General features: G+C 45.7%; 1 protein-coding gene across 1 annotated transcript in view; it reads left to right on the forward strand.

The window, feature by feature from the left end:
- Positions 1-21706, forward strand: part of kcnh6a (potassium voltage-gated channel, subfamily H (eag-related), member 6a) — a gene marked incomplete at both ends in the record, with an annotated part of 34377 nt that extends 12671 nt beyond the window's left edge. Inside the window, 12 exons of the mRNA XM_080856364.1 lie at positions 145-442; positions 1912-2102; positions 13453-13878; positions 14244-14661; positions 16505-16704; positions 16891-17143; positions 17726-17919; positions 18205-18304; positions 18548-18826; positions 19879-20062; positions 20586-20793; positions 21374-21706. Coding sequence (XP_080712490.1) covers positions 145-442; positions 1912-2102; positions 13453-13878; positions 14244-14661; positions 16505-16704; positions 16891-17143; positions 17726-17919; positions 18205-18304; positions 18548-18826; positions 19879-20062; positions 20586-20793; positions 21374-21706 — 3084 coding nt within the window. The remainder of the gene's footprint in view (positions 1-144; positions 443-1911; positions 2103-13452; positions 13879-14243; positions 14662-16504; positions 16705-16890; positions 17144-17725; positions 17920-18204; positions 18305-18547; positions 18827-19878; positions 20063-20585; positions 20794-21373) is intronic.
- Between the last annotated feature and the right edge of the window lie 2578 nt (positions 21707-24284).

Raw genomic sequence — 24284 nt, forward strand, 5'->3', positions numbered from 1 at the left:
TCATCTCTCCTTCCCCCACCCAACCCCAACACACACACACACACACACACACACACACACACACACACACACACACACACACACACACACACACACACACACACACACACACACACACACACACACACACACACACACACACAGCCAACCAGTGAGCAGCTCCCTCTGAAGGAGTTCCGTATCCCCTCCAAGGAGAGCTGCCTGCAGTCCGAGACCCAGGCCCTGATCCAGGAGGACCCACCAGCGCTGGCCCACTCCTCCACCCACTCCTCTCTGGCGCTCCTGACCCACCACCAGCACCTGGACCCCAACCAACTGGGCCCGCGCAGCCAATCACACGAGAGCGTGCACAGCCTGCGCCGAACCTCCTCGCTGGACGACATTGATGGCATGAAGGCTGACTGGAGTGGTCGAGCAGGAGACCACCCACGCATCAGCAGCAGTGAGTGTGTGTGTGTGTGTGTGTGTGTGTGTGTGTGTGTGTGTGTGTGTGTGTGTGTGTGTGTGTGTGTGTGTGTGTGTGTGTGTGTGTGTTTGTGTGTGTGTGTGTTTGGGATTATTATGTATGTATGTGAATGTGTGTCTGTCTGTTTCTGTATTTGCTCATTTAAATGTATATACAGTATGTGTGAATGCACCTGTGTGAATGCTTCATCTAGTACCACAAGGCGCTAACAAAGAGATTAATACCCAGGGATCACACATACTAAAATAAGTACCCGTCCTTTACTGTAAGTTCTTGTAGTAAAATAACTTTGGCAGACAGCAGTATTTCAGCAGAACAACACATGTGTTTTCATGGTGCACCACATAGGTGCAGTGATATGACCATTCGCAATAGCTTAGCTTTATTCATTCATTTGCGGAATTCAAAAGACATCAAATCAGCACATTCATTCAGAGGGCTCCTTCAGAGTGAAACTGGCCAACCTGCGGATTCTGTGTCCGTGTATGGGCATGCACACGTGTGTGTTGAAGATGTGTCTGCCTCCCATCTATGACCCATGTCCAGAACCGCTGCTGATGATGAATGTGCTCTAGCATTGACCTTTTCCACCATCATAACACAAACTGAAGGATAAAATGGCTGAAGCGATAATCACTGTGGTTACTTGGACCAGTCCAGAGGCAAAGCCTGCTGTGTCTCCCCTGGAGAGAGCTTGTTCCAGGCGGACGTGCACAGCAGTCTCCCCTGCTATATTTAGACCAGTCATGCTGGATCACTTTGTGTGTGTGTGTGCCTGCCTGTGTGTTTGTGTGAGTCTCTCTGTTTGTGTCACTGTGTGTGTGTGTCACTGGTGGTGTTTGCGTTTACATGTGTGTACCTGTTGCAAACGCAGACTCACTAGTTCCAGAGGAACCGAGAGCTGGGGGGAGGTTCCAGACAGAAGAAAACAAATGTTCTGCCTCCACAGCAACAGCAGCTGTTCCCAAGAGGCTGTGCAATCAGGGATAGAGTGCACTCTAAATAGCAAGGAGAGATTAGCCCTCACTCACAGGGAGGAGAACTGCTTCACGCTTCAGAGAGAACATTCCAGATAAATGCCCCATGCTGGCCGCACAACCTGTACAACCTGTTTGAACAGTACAGCTTAAATTCTCATCAGTATGTGTTCCCTATGGGTATCAAAACACATGATCTTTCGCTACAAGTTGCTCTACCAGTTGGGCCGCACACACCTGACCATCCTCATTACTACTGAGAATTAAACTAGTGTGGGTAGAACTGGAGGAGAATATAGACAAACTGACTAAATTACCAAATGACTTAATAACTGGCAGAGTGAATGAAGAGAGTTCTTGTGCAGCTTTTAGGGGTCTAAAAGTGATCTAGCAAAGAACATGGCTTGATGCAGCTGCCGGTGTGGCCTTCTAACCGGGTGCATTACATGTTCTCTGCCTGTTTGGCAGACCTGAAGCCGAGCCTGCTGAACTCCACGTCGGACTCGGACCTCATGCGGCATCACCGCGGCATCAGTCGCATCCCGCAGGTGACTCTCTCCTTCACCTCCGACCGCCTGCGCCCCCCCTCCCCTACTGAGATTGAGATAATCGCCCCCAGCAAGGCCAAGGTCAGCGAGAAGGTCACGCATGTGACACAGGTAAGACGTGAGTCACCTTTGACGCATGACGGCATGAAATGTGTGCTGCTGTGTGTGTGTGTGGGTGTGTGTGTGTGTGTGTTTTTCTGGTGTGTGGGTGAGTGCATCTGTATTCCTGTAATGAGCAAGAGTGATTTGTTTTCCAACATTGTTTTGTATGGGGGCACATGTCTTACTTTTTTTGATGGTGGCTTTAATGTGTCTAAGAGATTCTTCTTTCTCTGTCAGAGCTGAGAGCTCATACAATGGATCAATGAGAAACTACCGGTGAAAAAACAACACAATCCTCCAACAAAAGCAAGACACACAATCAAATACACAACGCCAGTGACACATCCATACTTTGAAGTTTAGTGTCTGCAAGTACATTTACACCTACATCTGATTCTGTCAGAGCTCTATGGTGAGATGACACAAGAATGCTAAGAATATAAACCACCATTCGTGGATTCTGTAGGGTACAAGTGCCATATACCTATTTGAACTACACACACATATGTTTGTGTTTCTAAGAGAGGTAATGAGTCTGAAAGGAATCAGTCAAGAAGGAGATGTTCACTGCCCATCCCTTAATGAAACGACAGTGGTAAAGGAGGTAGAGAAGTCGTTTAGTAAACAGAAGGTAGATAGTTTGATTCCCTGTCGAAGTGTTCTTGAGCAAGACACTGAACCCCTAATTGCTCCTGATGTGCAGTGTGCCATCAGTGTAAAATGTAAAATGTGTATACATCCTTGTAAGTCGCTTTGGATAAAAGTGTCTGCTAAATGATGAAATGTAAATGTAAACCTTCACGGAGCACTCCGGAGGGAAGGAGAGCAGGAAGCTAACAGGTGGCCTTCTACAGTTAGGTGTTGCCTGAAAGATTGTCATTGAGACACAGTAAATAATAAATGACTCATTCAGTCAAATGTTTAAAATTGTATATGTATCAAAGAGACTGCTTCATGCTGCCACAGTTTTGCTCATGAATTACACTGTGGTTGGAAAACTATCCCGAGTGCTCTCCAATGCTGGCAGCTGCACAGAGTTAGAAGCACTACTTGTCAATTTGCCGTGAAGGGTCGTGTATCGTGTTTGAAAGGTCAGTTGATTGTAGATGTGTTTTTAGTTTGGGCAAACTCTGTCCCCTGACTGGTGGAGCGCGGAGGCAGAAGTAGGTGAGAGAGTAAGTGACGTCCCGCTTTAGAGTGGATCCTCATGGATTGCTGTCATGACGTGGCGTGGAAAAGAGAGGGACGCCAGCCCTCCGCCTCTGGTCGCCATGGAACACTCACAGTGATGGAAAGGTCGAAGCTGTACACCCCACGATGCTGTCTACAACAGTGACCCATATACCCCACCACAGAGTGGTCAGAAGAGTGGTCAGCTGTGGAAAGGGGGGTTGATAGTGTGTGTGTGTGTGTGTGTGTGAGTGTGAGTGTGAGTGTGTGTTTGTGTGTGTGTGTGTGTGTGTGTGTGTGTGTGTGTGTGTGTGTGTGTGTGTGTGTGTGTGTGTGTGTGTGTGTGTGTGTGTGTGTGTGTGTGACTGTAAGTGCATGTGTGTGTGTGTGGGTAGGGCCTGACTGTGTTAACAGTTGACCTCCCCATATTCATAGTATGGACATAATGCAAGGGTTTAGCCTTTGACCTAGCCTTTGGTAATCTAGGTTACCAATTATGCAAGTTATGGTGAGGTCAGATGAGTATTGACCCAGTGGGCAGCCGGAGTGGTCTTTGTGTGAAAAACTCAGGTTTAGCTCTGGCAAGCTCAGGTGTTCAGGGTGAGGGGAAAAACAGAGAGAGAGAGAGAGCAAAACACAGAGAGAGAGAGAGAAAGATAGAGGCACAGACAGAGAGAGGGGGAGAGAGAGGCAGAGCGAGAGAGAGACAGAGAGAGAGAGAGAGGTGCAGTATGAAAGAGAGGGCCTCAGATATTGACAAGCTGCTGCACTGTCAACGCACATGGGTAGCAGCGTGTCGTTCCTACCAGTGGAAAAATCCATCCTGCAGATAGACACCATCCCGCGTCACTGCTAACACGCACGCTTCCACACGCACACAAAACACACTGCTTGAGTGTGTGTGTGTGTGTGTATTTTTGTGTGTCTATGTACTCAAGCACGTGTTTAACCTTATTGGCAAGCAGTAATTTAAAAAAATACCACAGATTTCACACTACACACAAAGCATTTCATTTAAGCTCTTCAGCAACAGAGTACAACCTTTTCAGTTATTCAATTTTGCCTTCATGAAATGACATCAGATGAAAATCCTAAAACATCTGTGTCAGGGCCTGATTCATTTACATCAACAATAACAATGTAACCGAGTGTGTCCACCAGTTTCTGCTTGCCAACATGAAGTGTCATATTTGTATACTACTCTGGTTTTCAAACCTTAAGGTTGTGTGTATGCTGGAAATTGAAGTCCTGCTAATATGACCCATGAAAATGAATATCTTCATGGTTTGAAGTCTCTGTTGAAGCCAGTATCATGAAAAAGGACTAACAGTGACAAAGACACCTTTTCTGGGTGCTGAAAAAGAGTGTGCTGCTGCTCTGAGGTAAAAACGTGACTTTTCAGAAATGTGTGTTGCACTCACTGCCATGACAACTTTCTTTGTCTTTTACCAAAACAAGTCTGCTGGTTCTTCAGCAGCATTTCCCACCAACACACATCTGAAAAAGCCGTGTGTATTTACGATCCCCCCCTGGTGGCCAGCACTGGGAATTACTGAGTGTGGATCACTTTGATGAGGGACCGAGGGGCAGAGGGGATATGAGAAGAAGGGAGAGGAGTCTTTCTTACAGGTGGTGTGTGGGGAGAGAGAGTGAAAAGGAAGAGGATGAGGAGGCTAGTAGGGGAAGAGGAGCGGAGAGAAGAAGGGGGCTGGTGGGTATTGATCCCTCCTGAGGTGTCCTGTAGCTCATGACCTTGGCATCTGGGGCTAATGGATGCAGAGGGTAGAGGCCTGTAAAGACCTGTTCTCTCTCTCTCTTTCTTTCTCTTTCTCTTTCTCTCTCTCTCTCTCTCTCTCTTTCTCTCTATGCTCCTCTCTCTATCTCTCTGCCTCTCTTTCTTTAGTGCTTTGTTCCTCTCTTTGTCTCTGTCTTGTCTCTCTTCTGTCTTTTCTCTTTATCAGTTGTTTTCTTCTCCCAGTTAAATCTCATTCCTCTGTGTCTCTTCCCTCTGTCTATTACAGAGGTATTTCTTTGACATTGAGCTTTGTCCTTTAAGATGATGTCCATCGTTACGTGGCATTTGGGCCTCTGCCTTGTTGCTGTCGTCATCTTTGTTTACACTCAATGAGGTCCCTCAATCTGTGTGTTTGTGTCAGACGACTCACCTCCAGTGATGTGTTGCTGGCACCTCCCCCCACCCCACCCCACCCCACCCCACCCACACTCCCACCGCCCGCCCCCACCCCACCCTGCTTATTCCCACTTCCATAATTGGATGTCGATTGGCACAGGTCAACAAAGGGGAAATGACTGCAATCATTGATTTTTGTATTTATTGATTAGTCTGCATAACATCAAGCACATTATGTGACTATGCCCTGGTACTGTGCTTCATGGAACTGTGCTTGTATTTTAAAACATTTTATTTAGCCCAAAAAATGATCCAGGTGTGAACATTTGTGCATATTGCATATTCTTACACTTCATGTGAGGACTGTGCTTGTTTGTGTGTTTATTTAACATGTTTGTATGAAAAGATAATTGGAATGACTGAAAAAATGAATGAAAAAAAGACAAAATATAGAGAGAGAACTGTAGCTGTATGAATGAGGTTATGTCAAAGGGGAGAGAGGGCAGGATGGTGTCTCCCTGGTAGACACCTCTCCTTTTTACTTTTTCTCTTCCTCTCCCACCCTCTTTTAGTCTCTCTATTGCCCCCCCCCCCCCTCCCCTCTCTCTCCCTCTCTCTCTCTCTCTCTCGATCAGCCTCTGTCTCTCTCCCTTTGGATATTTCCTCATACGTCTGTAAATGCGTGTGTGGTTGTGAGTGTGTGTATATGTGTGTGTGTGTGTGTGCGTACGCGTGTCGAAGCAGGCGGTCAGTGGACTACTGCTTTCGCTCTCAGCACCACTCAGAGAATGACAACATGAGTTTAAAAAACAAACTCAAGCCTGTAAGTCTTATTTTACTTATTTCTTACTTCTTCACTCCAAATTCCTCTCTCATACTCTCTCAATTTCTTCATGTGTTGTCCTTCTCTCTCTTCTTCTTCCCTTCGTCTCTCAAGATGTGGTTCTTAAATTGTGTCGTTGAATGTGGAAATTGTTGTGGAAATGGTCCTCACTGAGATCTGGCCCGTATTTGGTCACTCCGATGACCATGTCAATGAGACTGGTGACAAGTAGGCGAGTTTGTAAAGAAATGATGGATCTTGTCAAGCCACTAGGAAATGGGTCAAATGTGTCGGATTCATGGTATGCCAACTGTGCGTTATCTTAGTGGTGGAGGATTTTTTGAACTGCTGTTTGAAGCGAGTATGATTGGTGACCCGTTTCTGTGACTGTTTATAAATGGACGCAAATGTGCTTGTTAATGTGCCTTGACTTTAGTGGTGTATGTGTTGCTTTTGAATGATCCTCTATGTGGTCAGGTATGTGGGTACTCTGTATATATGTAGAAGTGTGTGTTAACATGTAAGTGTTCATGTACATGCAAGCATGTGTGTGAGTTAATACATGTGTGTGCGTGTGTTTTCTTGTGTGTGTGTGTGTGTGTGTGTGTTTGTGTGTGTGTGTGTGTGTGTGTTTGCGTGTACATGTGGCAGAGGGGACATCTGCGTGCAGACAGTAGAGATAGATTAAAACTCAGGCCATCGTTATGAAACAGCCCGCTAGATTTTATCAATAACCTCCAATACCCCGCATGAGTGGGTCCATGTGCATGCGCGTGTCTGAGACTGGGCATTCATGTGTGTGTGTTTGTGTGAGTGTGTAGAGGATGGATTTGTGTTGGTGGTCCTGCGTGTGTACGTAGGATAGATGTTTTGAGTGCATATTAGGCAGAATAGTTTAAAAACCATACAAAGGCATGTCATAATGGGCTTGGGTGCCCTGTCATAGCTTGATTGTTCTCTCTCTTGTATGCCACTTTGGATAAAAGCGTCTGCTAAATGACTCAATGTAAATGTAATTATATTGCTTGGTCAGGATACTCTCCCTGTGTGTGTGTATGCTTGTGTGGGTGAGTGCAGATGCGCATGTGTATGTTTGTGTGTGTGTGTGTGTGTGTGTGTGCATGTGTGTGCATGTATGCTTGGATGTGTGTGTGCGTGTATGTGCATCCATGTGACACAGAAACAGGAAATCAGAGAGAGATTATATCAGTACAAACTGAGCTAGAAGTGGAAGCTTGAGATGATGTTTCGGCCTGTTCTGTCGCTTGTAGAGTGCAAACACTCCAGGCCTTGAGTGTTACACCCAACATCTGAACCAAGAAGACACTGATTTATCCACTGACGGTTCTTTTGTCTGAACATGTTGCTAAGTCAGGCCGTGTCAGTTAGACGTCTCCGTAGCAACTGCCATCATGCAAAGCAGCTAATTTGACTTTGAGAGGAGTGGGTGCATGTTCGTTAAAGCGGAAGAGGTTTTGCATAAATAGACAAATGGTAGAGGCAGATCAATAGTTATAATATTAGTATTGCATGTGTGTTATTTGAACACACATGCAATATATTGTAATAATATTATATTTGAATAAATAGATAAGAAAATACTGTTGAGTGCCACACAAAGTCTTATGAATGCTTCGTCAGCTAAATGAATATAATGTAAACGTAATCAAAATAAACACAATGTAATTTCCCTGACATAAAATGAGAAGAGTGACAGATAGAGTCTGTCCCTCAGTCATGGAGAGAGGCCATAGATGATGATAAAAAACCATCTGGAAGTGGATGTGAGCTACATCGAACATTGTGTTGCCGTCCATTATCACCCATACTGTATGTGGTGCTTTCTGTAGGAGGGTGAACCTGTTCTGTGTGATTACCCAAAGAATGGGAAGAGATGGGACCAAATCTGTCTTTTTCAGTGGTTCCCAGTAGCTATTGTGAGAGATAATGAAACAGACCTTAAAGTAATATCTTGTAGTAATGACAGCTGGATCCCTGGACATATCAGTGGAAGATTGCTGGTTGGATAGGAGATGGTATCCCCCCCCTCCCTCCTCCACCGGCAGACATCACCTGGTCAGTTTTTTGTTGTATGACAGAATACCACTGAAACTACAGTAAATTGCAAAAATGAAGAATATATTCTGCTTTATGTCCGTGAAGGGTATTTTATCATGTTAGGCGTTGTAAAGCGGAGGGATTGCTTATTTGCACTCAGCTATAAAATGTAAAAAGAACAAAAAGAAAATGTTTCAACAAAGATTTTCACCCACATTTCCTAAAATGAAAAGCTTCACTCTGCTTTTTCCATGCTATTTGAGGAAACGCTTGATTTGTTGAAAAGTAACGTAACAAAACACAACCAAAAGGACAACTCATTGGCCACTGGGTCCAGAAATCGTAAAAGAAAACTTTGACATACTATATTGTTTCCTGTGATTTATTCATTTTCATCAATATCACACTGCATGGTGCATTTCATCAATGCATTTACTTTGTGTGATTTCTCAGTTTTGCGCTGGTTGTAGCGTGAGTGAGCTGATGGACTGACCGGCTGACTAACAATATGCCAGCATTACTGTCCATGCATTGCAACCAAATGCTTTCTATATGTTTGACATAGTTGTTTACAATGTTGAGATTGTGTTCACCGTTTTGAAGACGGCTTTATGAAAGGAGTGATTGTCAAAAGAAGGTTTATGACAAGGAAGATGATTTCAAACCCGTTTTCTCGTTCCCAAATTCCAACTTGAATGAATAAGAACAGAAAGCAGACCTCTAAAAGGCCTCACAGGGCACTGGGCAGGACTCACTGTGCCAGCAGGAATCAAGGTCATGCAAACGCCCCAATCTAGTTCCAGTTGAGAGGGAAGACTCATGCTGATAGGGGGGGAGGAGCTAGAGTAAGTGTGCATGGTATGCTGAGTAAAGTAAATATGTGAAGGAGGAAAACATAAGAGATGCAAATGTGTCACTCTCAAAACACCTTTTTTTTCTAATGGAATTAGCTTGAGCTTTAAAAAACTGTCAGTGGCTAGTAGAGTGTTCTTTATGGGAGAGAACATTTGCTAAGGTTTGGCACGAGTTGATATGACGGGTATCTAGGGATATTGTACTTAGTGGTATAAAGTGTATAAGGTGTGTATAGTGTATGAATGAATGGGTTTGGGTGCTTGTAGTGGGTTTTGCATGAAAGATGACATGTCAAAGATGTCCTCAGGTCCAAGTTTGTGAGGCACACTATGAGGAGATCTGAAAAGGTTGGCATGGTATTCAGAGTGAAACCAATAGTAAAAGTGGAGCCATGTTCTAATGCCCGTCTGCCCTCAACAGTTGTTTACAGGAGTGGGTTAAATCTCTGTGAAGTCCAGTAATGTGGGACTTTAAGTAAAGACACATATTTGGGGTAATGTTAAACCATTCCAGTCAGGAATCAGATTATTATGACTGGAATATTTTAAAAATCCAAAGATGAAATATTATACTAACACTACTGGACTTCACCTACACCTACATTTTACTAAACTAAACACCTGATTACCCCATATACTCTGTCAGTCAACAAACACACACACACACACACACAAACAGTCCCAAATACACATACACATACACACAAACACCCTTTTTAGTCAAAATGCACCCAAACCATTGCACTGCACTTTGTTTTCTGTCGATTTGTTCCAGCGAACAAGGTTTTTTGAGTACAGAATGCACAAAATGTCACATGGTCTGTCTGTGTGTGTGTGTGTGTGTGTGTGTGTCTGTGTTTAAAAGAGTTGCATGTTTCCCAAATCCAGAGTTCAGCTAGGAAAGCAAGAGTGAAGTACACCCTAGCTAGCTAATGCTTTTAGACGCACACAAAGAAAAACTGATATGCTATGACAATCTTGCATCCATTCATTCACACTTACCCAATTAATTCACACTAACCATTTACACTAACCAGCTCTGGTGGCACCAGCGTCCTGGCACCCCACTCTCTGCCTGTGCCAGTGCAGTGTGGTGGGCTGAGTGGTGGCAGTGGGAGGGTATGTGTAGGGTACGGCAGTTTCTCCTGCGGGGCAGACAGGCCGGCGTGCTGGCCTACCTCAAGACCTGGCTGTGCTGCTGGAGCCCCAAGCATGAGAGCTGGGAGAACCTGGACATGGAGGCACTCATCATTCTGCCGGTCAGTAGTCTTCCGTTTCAGGGCCACTCACGGTGGAGGTCAACTCAAGGTCGTGAGGAGAAGTTCTGTTTCTCGGCTTGTCTGTGCTGCTGTCTGGTTGCGTCGTTTACGGATTGCATCAAGCTATTGAGCAAAAGCTCTTATCCAGAGTGACTGACAGATGAATGAAAGGAAACGTTTGTACTTCTACTTCCCTGGTGTAACTCAGTTACTCAGTCTTGGTGAACCATTTCCTGCTGCTTGTGTTGTGAGAGCTCCTGAGCCTGTATTACCAGTGGAAATCACCCACACAATAGAGACGCTGTACTGATCATTTACTTAGGGGATGCAGGAAAGCTTCTGGTTTGCATTGGTGGTGATTGTAAAGGCAACTGTGATGATAAATGTGACTGAGAGTTTAGGGTTGTTTACGTTATGGAGTCCCCTAGTCAGTCAGTGAGGGCTGACATGTCAAACTTATGCTCTACATCACTCTGTCTGTCTCTCTCTGTCTGTGTCTCCTGATGCTGTAGTTTCTAGAACAATTTGAAGACTGCCATAGAACTTGACACATAGATTCTTGTAAGTACGGAGCAGGAAAGGATATCAGCCTCTTAATATATCAAATATCACTGTCTCTCTCCTGCCCGGTCTCCCTTTCTTTCTGTCTGTTTGTCCGTCTCTTCCTCTCTCTGTGACCTACATATTAACCCTTATTGATCAGTGTGACTGTTAGCTGGGACAGCTAATGGAAAGTTGTGGCGTTTGTTGTTATTGCTGACGTGACAGACTGACGTGTTAGTGAGGCCAGACTGAGAGCAGACTCACTGCTGCTGGACTGAACACAAGCACCCCCTCAGTGTGGCTATGTGCGCTACGTTATGTGTGTGAGCAGAATCAATGCCTACTCAAGGTCTCCCATGTTTATGGGTGTCCTGTCTGGATAAGCATATGTGCTGTTGCAAAGGATGCTGATTTTTTTGACTCAGAATCAGCCTGTAGTAAAGTTCACATTGGATGTTTTTTAGTTCTGGGTTATATTAGTGAGATTTCAAAGCAGACTTTGCTGAAACTCTATGAAGCTGTTTGCAGCTTTGTCTTCACTGAGAATTCATAAACTTCGGTTGATTTGTCCTGCAAACTTGGGTTTGACCACATGTGTTCCCTCAGTAGCTCCACTTCTTGGCCGACCAGTGTGTTAGCACTGAGGCGATGGTTCCCTGCCTCTGTAATGTTTGGCCGAGGCTTAAATATCACGATGCAAACTTGGCCCCAGTTCTGCCATCTCACAGTGGACTGACTACTTGTTTGAGTTTGAGGAATGTCTTTCTGTAAATATTCCCTGGGTCGATCAGTGCCGCCAAGGGCATTACTCATGTGCCTAATCTTTATAGCCATGTTTGAAAAAAGGAGGGACTTGAGATGCCATTTTTATTATTGCACATAAGGTAAAGTATAGCATAGCATAGCATAGAGTATCAGATGTTTCATGGTCGCCAATTCAGCAACTTCAGTGGTGAGGCTCTAAATTAAATAAAATGAAATGAAATCTAAATTAGGGCACAGACATCTGTATTCATAAGTAAGAAGAAATGTCATATTTAAGACCGGTTCATGCCTTAAAAGCCACTGTGCATTTGATTAGATCCAGAATATGGCAGGTAATGAAAGCCTCTGACCTCCAACCTAGAGGGACATCAGCTGGCTATGTCACTGGCGCCCTTGGTGATCATTTTTCTAATACTACAGATAGGTGGAGACTCAGTCGGAGAATAATCAATAAGGAAACAGGCTTTATTTTCTAAACAGAAGAATGGGTGTAAACTAATAGCCCGACCCTACATGAACATGTATCAGGCAGCTACTCTGATACAGGAACTGCCACTATGTTGGTTCACGGGGGAAGCTGTTGATTGGAGGATCCATCCATGAGCAAATGTTTAAGAGGCCTGTATCATGGGGGTGGGTGTATAAAGAATACAATAAAACTCTGATTTGACCTGAAATAAGGTTGTGAAAAACACTTTTTCCATCCCACCTCCCTAAGACACAGTATTCAAGATGGCAGGGTACTAACATTCCAACTTAAGTCTAATTTAGAGCTATATCTAGATGCAAAATACAAATGAACATGAGATTCGCTGGACTACTGATTATTGTCAATAATTATTAATTCTGATCTTTAATCCAGATTCCTTCTTCACCCTTTTGGGCTTTGGTTTAAATTGTTCCCTCAAAATGGGATGGGCTGACCTTTCACCCTTCAACGGTTGGACTGTTTGCTGAAAACACAAAGGAAAGAAAAGAAAGAATAATATCCGTGTGTGTCTGTGTGCTTATTTGTGTGTGCTTTTCATCGACTCTGCTTGTATAACTCGCGCCTTCATTGGCAGGTCACAGTCAAATTGTGTCTGTTATCTCTGTGTCCGCTTACTGGCCGCAGACTCAAGTTTGTTGTCTCTCTGGGCTCTCTGTCGTTCTGACTTGTGTAAAACGAGTAGAACGATAAGGGTGACAGCCATTTTATTTTCAGTCTTAACATCACACAAGCCAACAAGCATGCCTCACAGCCTGGCTCATGCTTTGTGACTGCAGCTCTATTTTTGTCACATAAATCTTGCAGTAACTAGAATCTTTGTCAGGGAGTTGGTGATGTTAGAACCATGCAAACTTCTTGTAACATGGTGGAGGTTGTCACAAAATGTCACTCCTGCTAATAAGTGGTAGCCTCATGTTTCCTGTGAGCCTTGTGTGGACGTTTCTGAGAAGAGACTCAGATATTATCTTATCTTATGAGGCTTACCGGTCCTCCATTGCATCCTGTAATGTGCACCTCTCTCTGACATTTTTTATATTTTGGTCTTTCTCTTCAGTTGATTTAGCCTACTTCTTAATTTAATCCTGTGAAAAGTGGTGTTTGTTTGATAGCAATATATCTGTTCTACATTTAACATCCGTAGTTGTTGTCTCTGTGCCCCCTACTTCAATTGCCTTTTTATTTAATGGTGTGGTGTTTTTTTTATAGTATTTGTAAAATTCTCAAATTCTCTCTGCCCCAAACCCTCCCCCCCCCCTCCCCAAACAGGTCCTCTCTCTAGGGGCAGACGTGCTCCCTGAGTACAAGCTGCAGGCGCCGCGCATCCACAAGTGGACCATCCTGCACTACAGCCCCTTCAAGGCGGTGTGGGACTGGCTCATCCTGCTGCTGGTGCTCTACACGGCCGTCTTCACACCCTACTCCGCCGCCTTCCTGCTCAATGAGCAGGAGGAGAAGCGCCGGCGCACCTGCGGCTACACCTGCAACCCGCTCAACGTGGTGGACCTGGTGGTGGACATCATGTTCGTGGTGGACATCATCATCAACTTCCGCACCACCTACGTCAACCGCAACGATGAGGTGGTGAGCCAGCCGGCGCGCATCGTCCGCAACTACCTGAAGGGCTGGTTCCTCATCGACATTGTGGCCGCCGTTCCCTTTGACCTGCTCATCTTCCGCTCGGGCCCAGATGAGGTGCGGGGGTGGGGGGAAGAGGGAGGGGGATGGTAAGGGGGGGAGAGGGGGGTAGGGGGAGAAGAAGGGAGGGGGGGGGAAAGGTGGAAGGGGGCAGTATGGGAGGGAGGGGGGGATGGGGGGGGAGAGGAGAGGGAGAGGGGGGTGGGTAAGTTGTAAATTGCACTAAGAGTGCACCTGGGGTGGTCAAGAAAAAGTGCATCCATGCAACTTAAACAGAAAAGTGTGTGTCACATCTCCTACATCATTTCAGTCACAAACACCCTCTTTGTGAGTGTACAGAAGTCCGTGTCCTAATTCCAGTTCCTGCCTCTCTCCTTCCTCCCCTCTATCCCCCTTTGCCATCCTCTGGCTCCCCACCTCAGCCTCAGACCACCACCCTGATTGGCCTGCTGAAGACGGCCCGTCTGCTGCGTCTGGTGCGTGTGGCCCGTAAGCTGGACCGCTACTCGGAGTACGGCGCAGCCGTGCTCTTCCTGCTCATGTGCACGTTCGCGCTCATCGCCCACTGGCTGGCCTGCATTTGGTACGCCATCGGGAACGTGGAGCGCACCAGCTCGGCTCGTTTGGGCACCATTAAGATCGGCTGGCTAGACAACCTCGCGGAGCAGATAGGCAAGGACTACAATGACAGCGACTCCAGCTCGGGGCCCTCCACCAAGGACAAGTACGTGACGGCGCTCTACTTCACCTTCAGCAGCCTCACCAGCGTGGGCTTTGGCAACGTCTCGCCCAACACCAACCCTGAAAAGATCTTCTCCATCTGCGTCATGCTCATCGGATGTGAGTGGATCTCATTGATGGCTCTTCAATCCAAGCCTTCAGTCCCATTCTAGAACATCTAATCTAAAAGTACTTATCTAATCTTAAACTGTTTACAATTATAGAGCAAAATGGGTAAAGCACACCAACACAGTGGACATTAAACAATGCTTTCTCTCAGCTTTAGCCTTAGTTTCTGTGTGGAACCCTGGTGTCTAGGAATCAGAGTAATTAAGGATAGGACATTTTAAGGCCAAGTCCATGTCCACACGGAGCCTGGATTGCCTGAATCCGGAAACATTTTTGGATCCGGTACCTTTTTTTATCACGTCCACACGGAGCCCTGTCAAGAAAAATGTGGGTCCACACAGAAACGCTGGAGCGGAGCGGAGTGGTTGAACCCACTGTAAAGACGTCATGGAGCATGCACATAAAGTGACAGAAGACAGAAGTCGAGATCCAACTAGCAATCTTCCGATTGCTGAACGACTGCTGTACCACCTGAAATCACTGTTACCACAGCACTCAAACAAGACAAGTTAAAATTGCGCACTTCGCCATAACCCTTGTTTGTGTTAAGTTACCATTTTAAAACTTCCGTCTATAATAAAAATCTTTTCACGTCAGATTTGCTCATATAGGCTATTGCTGCCTCTTTATAAAAACGGTTTTGAACAATAGTCGGATGCAAATATATTAAACAGTGATAGATTAATGTTTGGCTTCTTGATGTCATCCCTTTCCTAACCAGCTTCTTAACAACATTGATTTAGATAGATAAACTTTTAATGAATTTTTTTAGCAGGAGAGCTGCTCAAACAGGCTGCCACTTGCTGCGCCATAATGCCGGTCATGTCCGTTGTTCTGCCTGGTCTAAAAAATCACGTCCATATGACAAAGTAGACCACGGAAAACTATCCACATGAAGGTATAGCAGCACACAATCCCAATACAAACGACTAAGCACAGTAGCAAAATGTAAGTCACAAAAAAGTTGCGAAAAGAGGGGGGAAAGTAGAAAACCGGAGAGCTGCTAAAACAGGCTGCCACTCACGGCGGCGCCACTCTATATACCTTTTGTTTATGTTGTTGCTGCTACGAAGTGACGCAGCAGGGTAAATAAGGGTTCAGGCTGAGGTTTCAAGGCTTTCACGTGGGGCAATAACGTCAAATTGTGCGGACACGAACACGGATTCACTAGAAGGTTTGAATCTACCCACTCTGGAGACCGGATTCAAAAGGTTGCGGATTCAGTCACCCAATCCGCTGGGTTCGTGTGGACGTGAGGCTGATCCGGCAACATTTCTTTTCGGATTCAGGCAATCCAGGCTCCGTGTTGACGGGCCCTAAGAGCTCTGGGTGTCACTGGCTGGCTACCCATATTCAGCTTGCAGGATGACAGGATTCCCAACAGCCGGTACCTTTATTTGGATAGTCTGTCTACAAAGACTTTACAAATGGTTTGTTGAAGTTCAAGTTCGGTCTTTCTAATTGATCACTGAACATCATCAACCAAACCCAACCCCTTACCCTCACCTTTCAGTTTCAACAGATAGTTTGTTCATAATATGAGCATCTGTAGATAAGTTTATATGGGACCATCCCAATAAAGTGTGACCAAACACCCTCTGACAATGTGTGTATGTGTCTCACTCTGTAGACGTTATATCCTTCAGCATTTCACCTAGTACCAATCTAGTTAGCAATTTCTACACAATTGCTATACTATGTCACTGCAGTGAAGACTTAGCTTTCAACTGCTGTCCATCATGTTCCCAGTGCCCTTGTGTCCTCTCTTCTCCCCTCTCCTCTCTGTTCTTGCTGGGTTGTGTGTGCTTTCCACTAACTCTCGTCTGCCCTGTAGCTCTGATGTACGCCAGCATCTTTGGTAACGTGTCGGCCATCATCCAGCGCCTGTACTCAGGCACGGCGCGCTACCACACCCAGATGCTGCGAGTCAAAGAGTTCATCCGCTTCCACCAGATACCCAGCGGCCTCAGGCAGAGGCTGGAGGAATACTTCCAGCATGCCTGGTCCTACACCAATGGTATCGACATGAACGCAGTAAGCAGCTTCCAACACAAACACACACACACATACACACACACACACACCTCACATAGTTTCACAACCAGTGACAAACACAAGTAGACTGACCATTGTGTCTGTCTTTCACACACACACTCACTCACTCATATGCCAGTCGATTCTATTTCATTTTCCCTCCTCTCTCCCCTCTCTGTATTTCAGGTGTTGAAGGGCTTCCCTGAGTGTCTGCAGGCGGACATCTGTCTGCACCTGAATCGCTCGCTGCTGCAGAACTGCCACGCCTTCCGGGGGGCCAGCAAGGGCTGCCTGCGGGCGCTGGCCATGCGCTTCAAGACCACGCACGCGCCGCCCGGTGACACGCTGGTACACTGCGGTGACGTGCTCTGCGCCCTCTACTTCATCTCGCGTGGCTCCATCGAGATCCTGCGCGACGAAATGGTGGTGGCCATCTTAGGTGAGGCGATGTTGGGGGGGTTTTCTCGCACTCTCACTCTCTCGGTTTTTCCTCATCTCTATTTCTTTTTACTCTCGTGTTTGGGGCTCATAATTAAAGGTGAAAATCGGATTACAAGTGATTATGTCTCAGTCGGGCTGAAATCGTAGGCCATCTTAGTTTGGAGGGAAGCAGCCTTCTCAGTGTTCTCTCCTGCTTCTCTGCCCCATTCTTTAAAATGAGTAGAAGCTGTCCAGCTCTGGACGAGAGAAAGGAAGTAGGGAGTGCTTATAAAGCTTTCTGTCGCCCCCTAGCGTTTACACATTTACTTGTGTCAGTATTGCTCAGTACTAAAGGCCAGAGATGATAGGCAAGGATATAGCAGTTTGATGAACTTCTAATTTTCTTCCTTTTTATTTCAATCCCCTGCATCCTCTTCTTTCTCTCCTCCCTTTCTATCCTTCCGTACTTCTGTATGTCGCCTTGCATCTCTTTTGCAATCAATCTTCTTTTCTTTCCTTACTCACTCTCTTTTTTGTCCTCCCCTTCTCCTTCCCCCCCTCTCTTTCTCGATCCTTCTTTTTCACATCTCCCCCTCTGTAGGTAAGAATGATATCTTTGGGGAACCCATTAGTCTCTATGGCAGGCCGGGGAAGTCTAATGCGGATGTGCGAGCGCTGACTTACTGCGACCTGCACAAAATCCTGCGGGATGACCTGCTGGAGGTGCTGGACATGTACCCTGACTTCTCTGACACCTTTTGGACCAACCTGGAGATCACCTTCAACCTCAGAGATGTGAGTCGCACACACACACACACACACACACACACACACACACACACACACACACACACACACACACACACACACACATGCATCCTCATTTCAGATGTTGGTTTCACTAAACTATGCAGTGTGTTGGCATATCTGTGTGTGTATACTGTTCGGTGTGTATAAGTATTAAGGACACAATCAAGAATGTAGTCATCTGGAGTGTTCTGAGAGACCCAGTAGGTTAGTGAGGTTGGTGATGTGTTGTGAGATGTACGTGTATGAGTTACTGAAGCTGGTGTGTATCAGGTAGACAGAATTATGCAGCCAACCCCCAGTGAGGAGTCAGACTCTTGCTACCACCGACCCAGACGCCGGAGAAACTCCCTGCACCGACGCAACCGGCCTGGTGAGTGCATTTACACTCTGGGGATGCCAGTATCTATGCTCTTGGTTCAGATGTGGTTTTGGAGAAATAATTTATAGTCAATATAAAATATATAGGATACTCTGAAATCATTGGCACAGTTGTGACAAGGGATTCACTCTAGTTATGAGTGTTCAGTGGCATTGTTTTTTCTCACCTACTCTTTGCGTCACTCTCTCTCCTTCTTTCTCTCTCTGTTTCTCTCCCTCTTTCCACCTTTCTCAGATGGAATGGACAGGGATGACTCGTACCCAGACCAGTCGTGTGCGGCCGTAGGGAACCACCGGGGGGCGCTGCCCCGTGCTCCCTGGGACGAGCTGTGTAGCAGTGGCAGCGCGCCGTCCCTCTCCAGCGAGGAGGACCTGAAGGTGCTGGGGGCCGGCCGGGCCGAGCTCTACCCCACTGCCACCGCCAACGCTGAGGCCCGGGATTACCAGCCCGCCGTGGTCAACCTGCTGCCTCCCAACAGCACCGCCCAGAGCGTGGGTACGCACCCCTACATGGGTACGTGTGTGTGTGTGTGTATGTCTGTGGGAGAGCGAGTGACAGGAAGAATGTGTGTTTGGAAGTATGTGCATGTGTGTGTGTATGTGTGTCTGTCGGAGAGAGAGTGACATGGAGAATGTGTGTTTGGAAGTATGTGCATGTGTGTGTATGTGTGTGTGTGTGTCTGTCGGAGAGAGAGTGACATGGAGAATGTGTGTTTGGAAGTATGTGCATGTGTGTGTGTATGTAAGCAAGAGAGAGAGAGAGAGAGAGAGATCTTGTCCCAGGTTATGCTATTCTCTTTTTTTCTCTGTTTCCCCTCATTCTGTGTTAAATAAAGTATTACTGTAAGTGCTTGAGAGTACTGTTGCGTGGTGTGGTGGGCTTGTTTGGGGTGGTAGGACTACTGGAAGATGTTGTGACAAAACAAGATTTTTTCTTCTTGCCCGGTCAATGCGCCGGAACCTTAGCCTTCGTCTAACACATCTAATCTTTGCAAAAGATGGAACCCTAGCACTGGTGCATACATCCCTCAGACCTAATGCACAGAGATGCATCCCTCAGACCTAATGCACAGAGATGCATCCCTCAGACCTAATGCACAGAGATGCATCCCTCAGACCTAATGCACAGAGGTGCAGCTGCTCAACTGAAAACAGCCGGTGCATATCTGCATTTTTATGTTTGCCACTGCACTCATCACAGAGCAGAATGTGCACGTTTGCAAGCACCTCTGTGCGATAAGCACGTCTTCCTGTCTTCACCCCTCTTCATCGTGTCATTTATGCCTAGCACTCATGAGCTAGTCTACATCAATGAAAATCAAAGTTTCCTGTTTCCAAAAACATTTTGTTTGCTGCCGCTTTGGTAGTTTAAATAGCATCCATGGTCATTTCATTTGAATCCTATATTCTTTTCTCTCTATCTATTTGTGTTTGGATTGGATTGGGTGTTTTACAAAGGTTCTTAATGTTTTTTTGCATCTAAAGTATCTCTCTCTCTATTTCCCCCCACATCTCTCTCTCCCCCTCTCTCTCTCTCTCCCTCTCTCCCTGTCTCTGTCTCTCCAGCGGCTCCTTTGAATGTGTCAGGGCTGTACAACTACTGGCCGGACCGGCGGGCCAGTCAGTTCTCAGAGAGCCATCAGCGTCGCTCGGCTTCTGTGAGGGCGGCCTACGTCCCACACACCTGCCCCGAGGAGAGGCCAAACGAGCTGCAGGCCCGCCTAGAGCTGCTGCAGTCCCAGCTGAACAGGTCAGACACACAAACATACACACACACACACACACACACACACACACACACACACACACACACACACACACACACACAGTAGAGTACTAGTTAGGTTGGCCACAGGGAAAGGGAGAACAGGTGGAAGAAGGGGAGATTACTTAAATATATATAATATTTCTTAAATAGGAGAGAGATGATCAAATGTGATCAGTGGAAAGGGAGAATGAAGGACAAAGCTGGGAGGATGAGGTCTGTGAGCGGCAAAGGCAAAGGAGGTGGTCGGTAGTATGGCAGTGCCCATGCGGTTCTGCCTGGATACGAAGGAGAAACGGGATGAGTTGTCATCATGGCTGATGATACACACAAAAAGGCCAAACTGAGTCAGCAGGTTTACAGACAAAAGTGAGGAGTGAGAGGAAGAGAGCATTAAGAACAATAGAATATGGAAACCTACTGAACCTGTATAGAATCCAGAGCATGCCCATGGCAAATGAAAATGTTCAATCCCCTCCCCCGTCCCTCCCATTCCCTCCCACTGCAGGTTGGAGACGCGGATGACGGCGGACATCAACGTCATCCTGCAGCTGCTCCAGAGGCAGATGGCGCCAGTGCCGCCCGCCTACAGCGCCGTGTCCCCCCCGCCGCCTCCCTCCACCCTCTACACCTCCAGTGGCACCCAGGTGCTGCACACTGCCAACCCCCCCATCCCCCCTCCCATCCAGATCAACGACGTGGCATCCCCCATCAAGGTAAGGGTGTCAACCTGATAGATATTACTATATATATACTACACAGCCAACCTGATATATATTACTATATATTACTATATACTACACAGCCAACCTGATTGATATTACCATGTATTACTATATATATACTACACAGCCAACCTGATAGATATTACCATGTATTACTATATATATACTACGCAGCCAACCTGATAGATATTACAATGTATACTACGTTGAATAAGTCATGGTAGTTCAGATAAGATGTTTCTCAACAAGCAATAGTCAGTTTTATATACAAAAATGACAAAGGTTATTATTTATTAATGCACACTATGTTTGTGCTATGTTTAAGATATATTTTCATTATGAATTTCAGAATCTGCTGTGCATATATGGAAGGGAGAGGGGGTAGTAACATTTATTTGCATGGCATCTTCCGTTTCTATGCCAGTGTCTTTAGTGGCATGTCTGCTGGCATGTTACTGTGCCAGTGTCTTTAGTGGCATGTCTGCTGGCATGTTACTGGGCGTTCAGCTGACTTCTTGAGTTTCTCTCCCTTCTGTGTGTCTTTGTCCCTCTGTCATCCTCTCCTCCACAGGTCCCTGAATCAGACAACTTCCAGCACAGGTCATCAGACTCACTCTCCAGCGGCATCCACCTGACCGTGGCCTCCGACGAGACTATGTCCACGTCCCCAGAGATGGAGAAGCAGCCCAGTCTCACTGCGCACCCGCCGCAGCCGCAGCCTCAGCCTCCGCCCCCAACCCTGCTCCAACCCCAGGTCTCGGATGACCCTTCCCAGCCCCCCCAGCTCTCTGGACTGCTGTGCGGGAGCCTGCGTTTCCCCTCTCTCCCCGACAGCCTGGAGGCGCCCAGCAGCCCCGCTGAGATCCAGCGGCACGTCTCTGACCCCGTCCTTCCTGCCAGCTAGAAGCCCTCCGGCCCGTCCATTACACGACCCTCCCAACCCTGTACTCCTGCAATCGTCCTCTCAGCAAACAGCACAGAGCCCTCTACAGGCTGCTCAGACACAGATGAAACAGCCACAGCACTGTCTGGGTCTCTCACTATTTCAATGTTCCTCCTTCACTCCAACAGAGACTGCCAAATCCATACGGCACCTCCTGCTCCATCTACTGACAGACAAAAGACCCTAAAGCCTCATCAGACACACACACACACACACACACACACACACACACACACACTCACACACACACACACACACACACACACACACACACACACACAGAGCGAGAGAGAGACAAAAACATGCATACTTTTTCACATTTAATCCATATGAAACTTCAAAAGACCAGCATGTTCTACTGTCCAGTTGGGAGGTTGACACTGGAGAATGATTCAGTACATTCCTCTCTCTGAATATTACCCACAATAATTTGGACCACCAAATGATAAAAATGTACATAAATATTTGATTCATTATCCTTTTAGAAAATTGATAATAAATCCTTATGAACTGACAATATTTCTGTTTTAACAGTTTACAGCAGTAATATTTCTAATGGTTCTTCATGGAAACCAACCACATCAAGTGAGAATGTACCAGCTGCCACACTGCCAAAGGATAACGCATTATGCACAAGCAAACAAAGGAGCCCACTTTGATCAGGGACCTAATGTTTTTATTCTATCTATTTATGGAAAATAATGAATATCTCAAATCAAACTGGCCCTCACTTTGAATAGAGATTCTGAATAATGTAGCACTTTCCTCCAGTTTGTGCCAGCTGTATTTTTGCACAAGCATTCTGGACATTTTGTTATTTAACATGGAGCACGGCAGCTTCAGTGAAATGGACAAGTGATTTGTGCTGCAATATTTCAACCATGTGTGTACCCATACACACAACAGCAAACAAAATGGCTGTCCTATATGAACGTTAGCAGTTCAGGGGTCAGCTTCAGATGGGGGGGGGGGGGGGATTGCTCACTGACATGGCCATAATTAGTTTGTTGGATGTAAAGCTGTTTTGGTCAACATATGTGGCTTGTGTTGAATGAAAGTTTGAGCTCGAGCTAATTACTGATATGATTATTGACTACGTTGTGTCTTTGTGGCTGTCACTGTTGGTCAAAGTAAATTATATACTTTAACTGTTCTGTATTTACTCAAAGATGGGGTAGTTGTACTTCTTCATCTCAGACTGATCGCAGTTGTAACCAGAAGAAAAGCCATAACAGTATTTCAGGTGCTGCTTTTTGAGTCTTGAGAGACGGTTCATTGACAATCTCATCTCTGCTAGGGTTCTCAAGACATTACACTCTTTCTTGTTGCAGCACAGGCTCCCCTTTCCATGTTTAGATCACTTTTGTAGCAAAACGCCTGTAACGTCACATAAAACCATCATATAGACATGGATCATGTGTGTGTGTGTGTATCAGTTAAGATATTGGGACTATGTGAATGGGTGAATATGCTTTGCCCCAGTGAAGTTGCATACCAAAAACTCCCCTTGTAGATTACACTCATAACGTGTGTGTGTGTTTATATACATATATGTATTTATATATTTGTGTTAAATAATTCACTCATGGTGAGTTGATTGTTTACTTACATGGATCGTTTCACATTGTTTTTTAAAACGTGTATGCCTGATAAACAAATGTGTGAGATGCCTCACGTGACAGATACTGCACCCATAGTGGGTGGATACTTGCTGTTCTGGAGCTCGCAAGACTTGACAGCAGTGGTGGACAGTGGCTGCCAATCACTTTGGAAGTGCCAGAAGGACATCACAGACAGTCCAAGAGCTGGTGAATGTATCCAAGGTTATAACTTTTACATGTACGTAAAGGTTTCCTAAAGTACACAATCATTATTGTTTCCCTTTTTAGATACATTTTATTTATAATACACAGTAGTGAAAAAGGTAAATACAAATATATGAAAGCTTCTGGTGTCATTTCTGCTGTTGTGTTTTGTTAAAAATGTGATTGAAGGATGTGTTTTAACTTCGCCAAAAATGAAATGATCTGAATTTGCACTACAAATCATGTTCCTAGCTAGGAACAGTGTAACTGGTAGCATGATTCAACGTGACAGAACCATCAAAAAGAAGGCAAAGATAGTGTATAGGCACTGATTATAATGTATAAACACAATAATAATTTACAAACATCCATTTATCAATCATATTAATCCAATTAAGAATTCAGGCTTCGGAGCTCGAACTGTCAATGGAGACAAACATTCTGTTCTTCACACTGCAACTGTTGCATATTGACACAACTCAAGACAACCACATAAAACAAAAAAATTGTTTATTAAAATACAAAACTCAGTCACTGCTTCAAACTACACAAATCCTTCACTAATCACACTATTTGCAAAATGATATAGATATTACACATGTGGCCACATCAGGATGAAAAGCTCAGGATTTCCAGACGACTGGAAGGTCGGAGAATTCCGTCCATCAGGATTTCAAACCATCACGACTAGCGACAAAACCAGACAAACTATATCTATATAACGCACTAAACCA

Source organism: Sprattus sprattus, assembly GCF_963457725.1.
Source record: "Sprattus sprattus genome assembly, chromosome: 18".
NCBI lineage: Eukaryota > Metazoa > Chordata > Actinopteri > Clupeiformes > Clupeidae > Sprattus > Sprattus sprattus.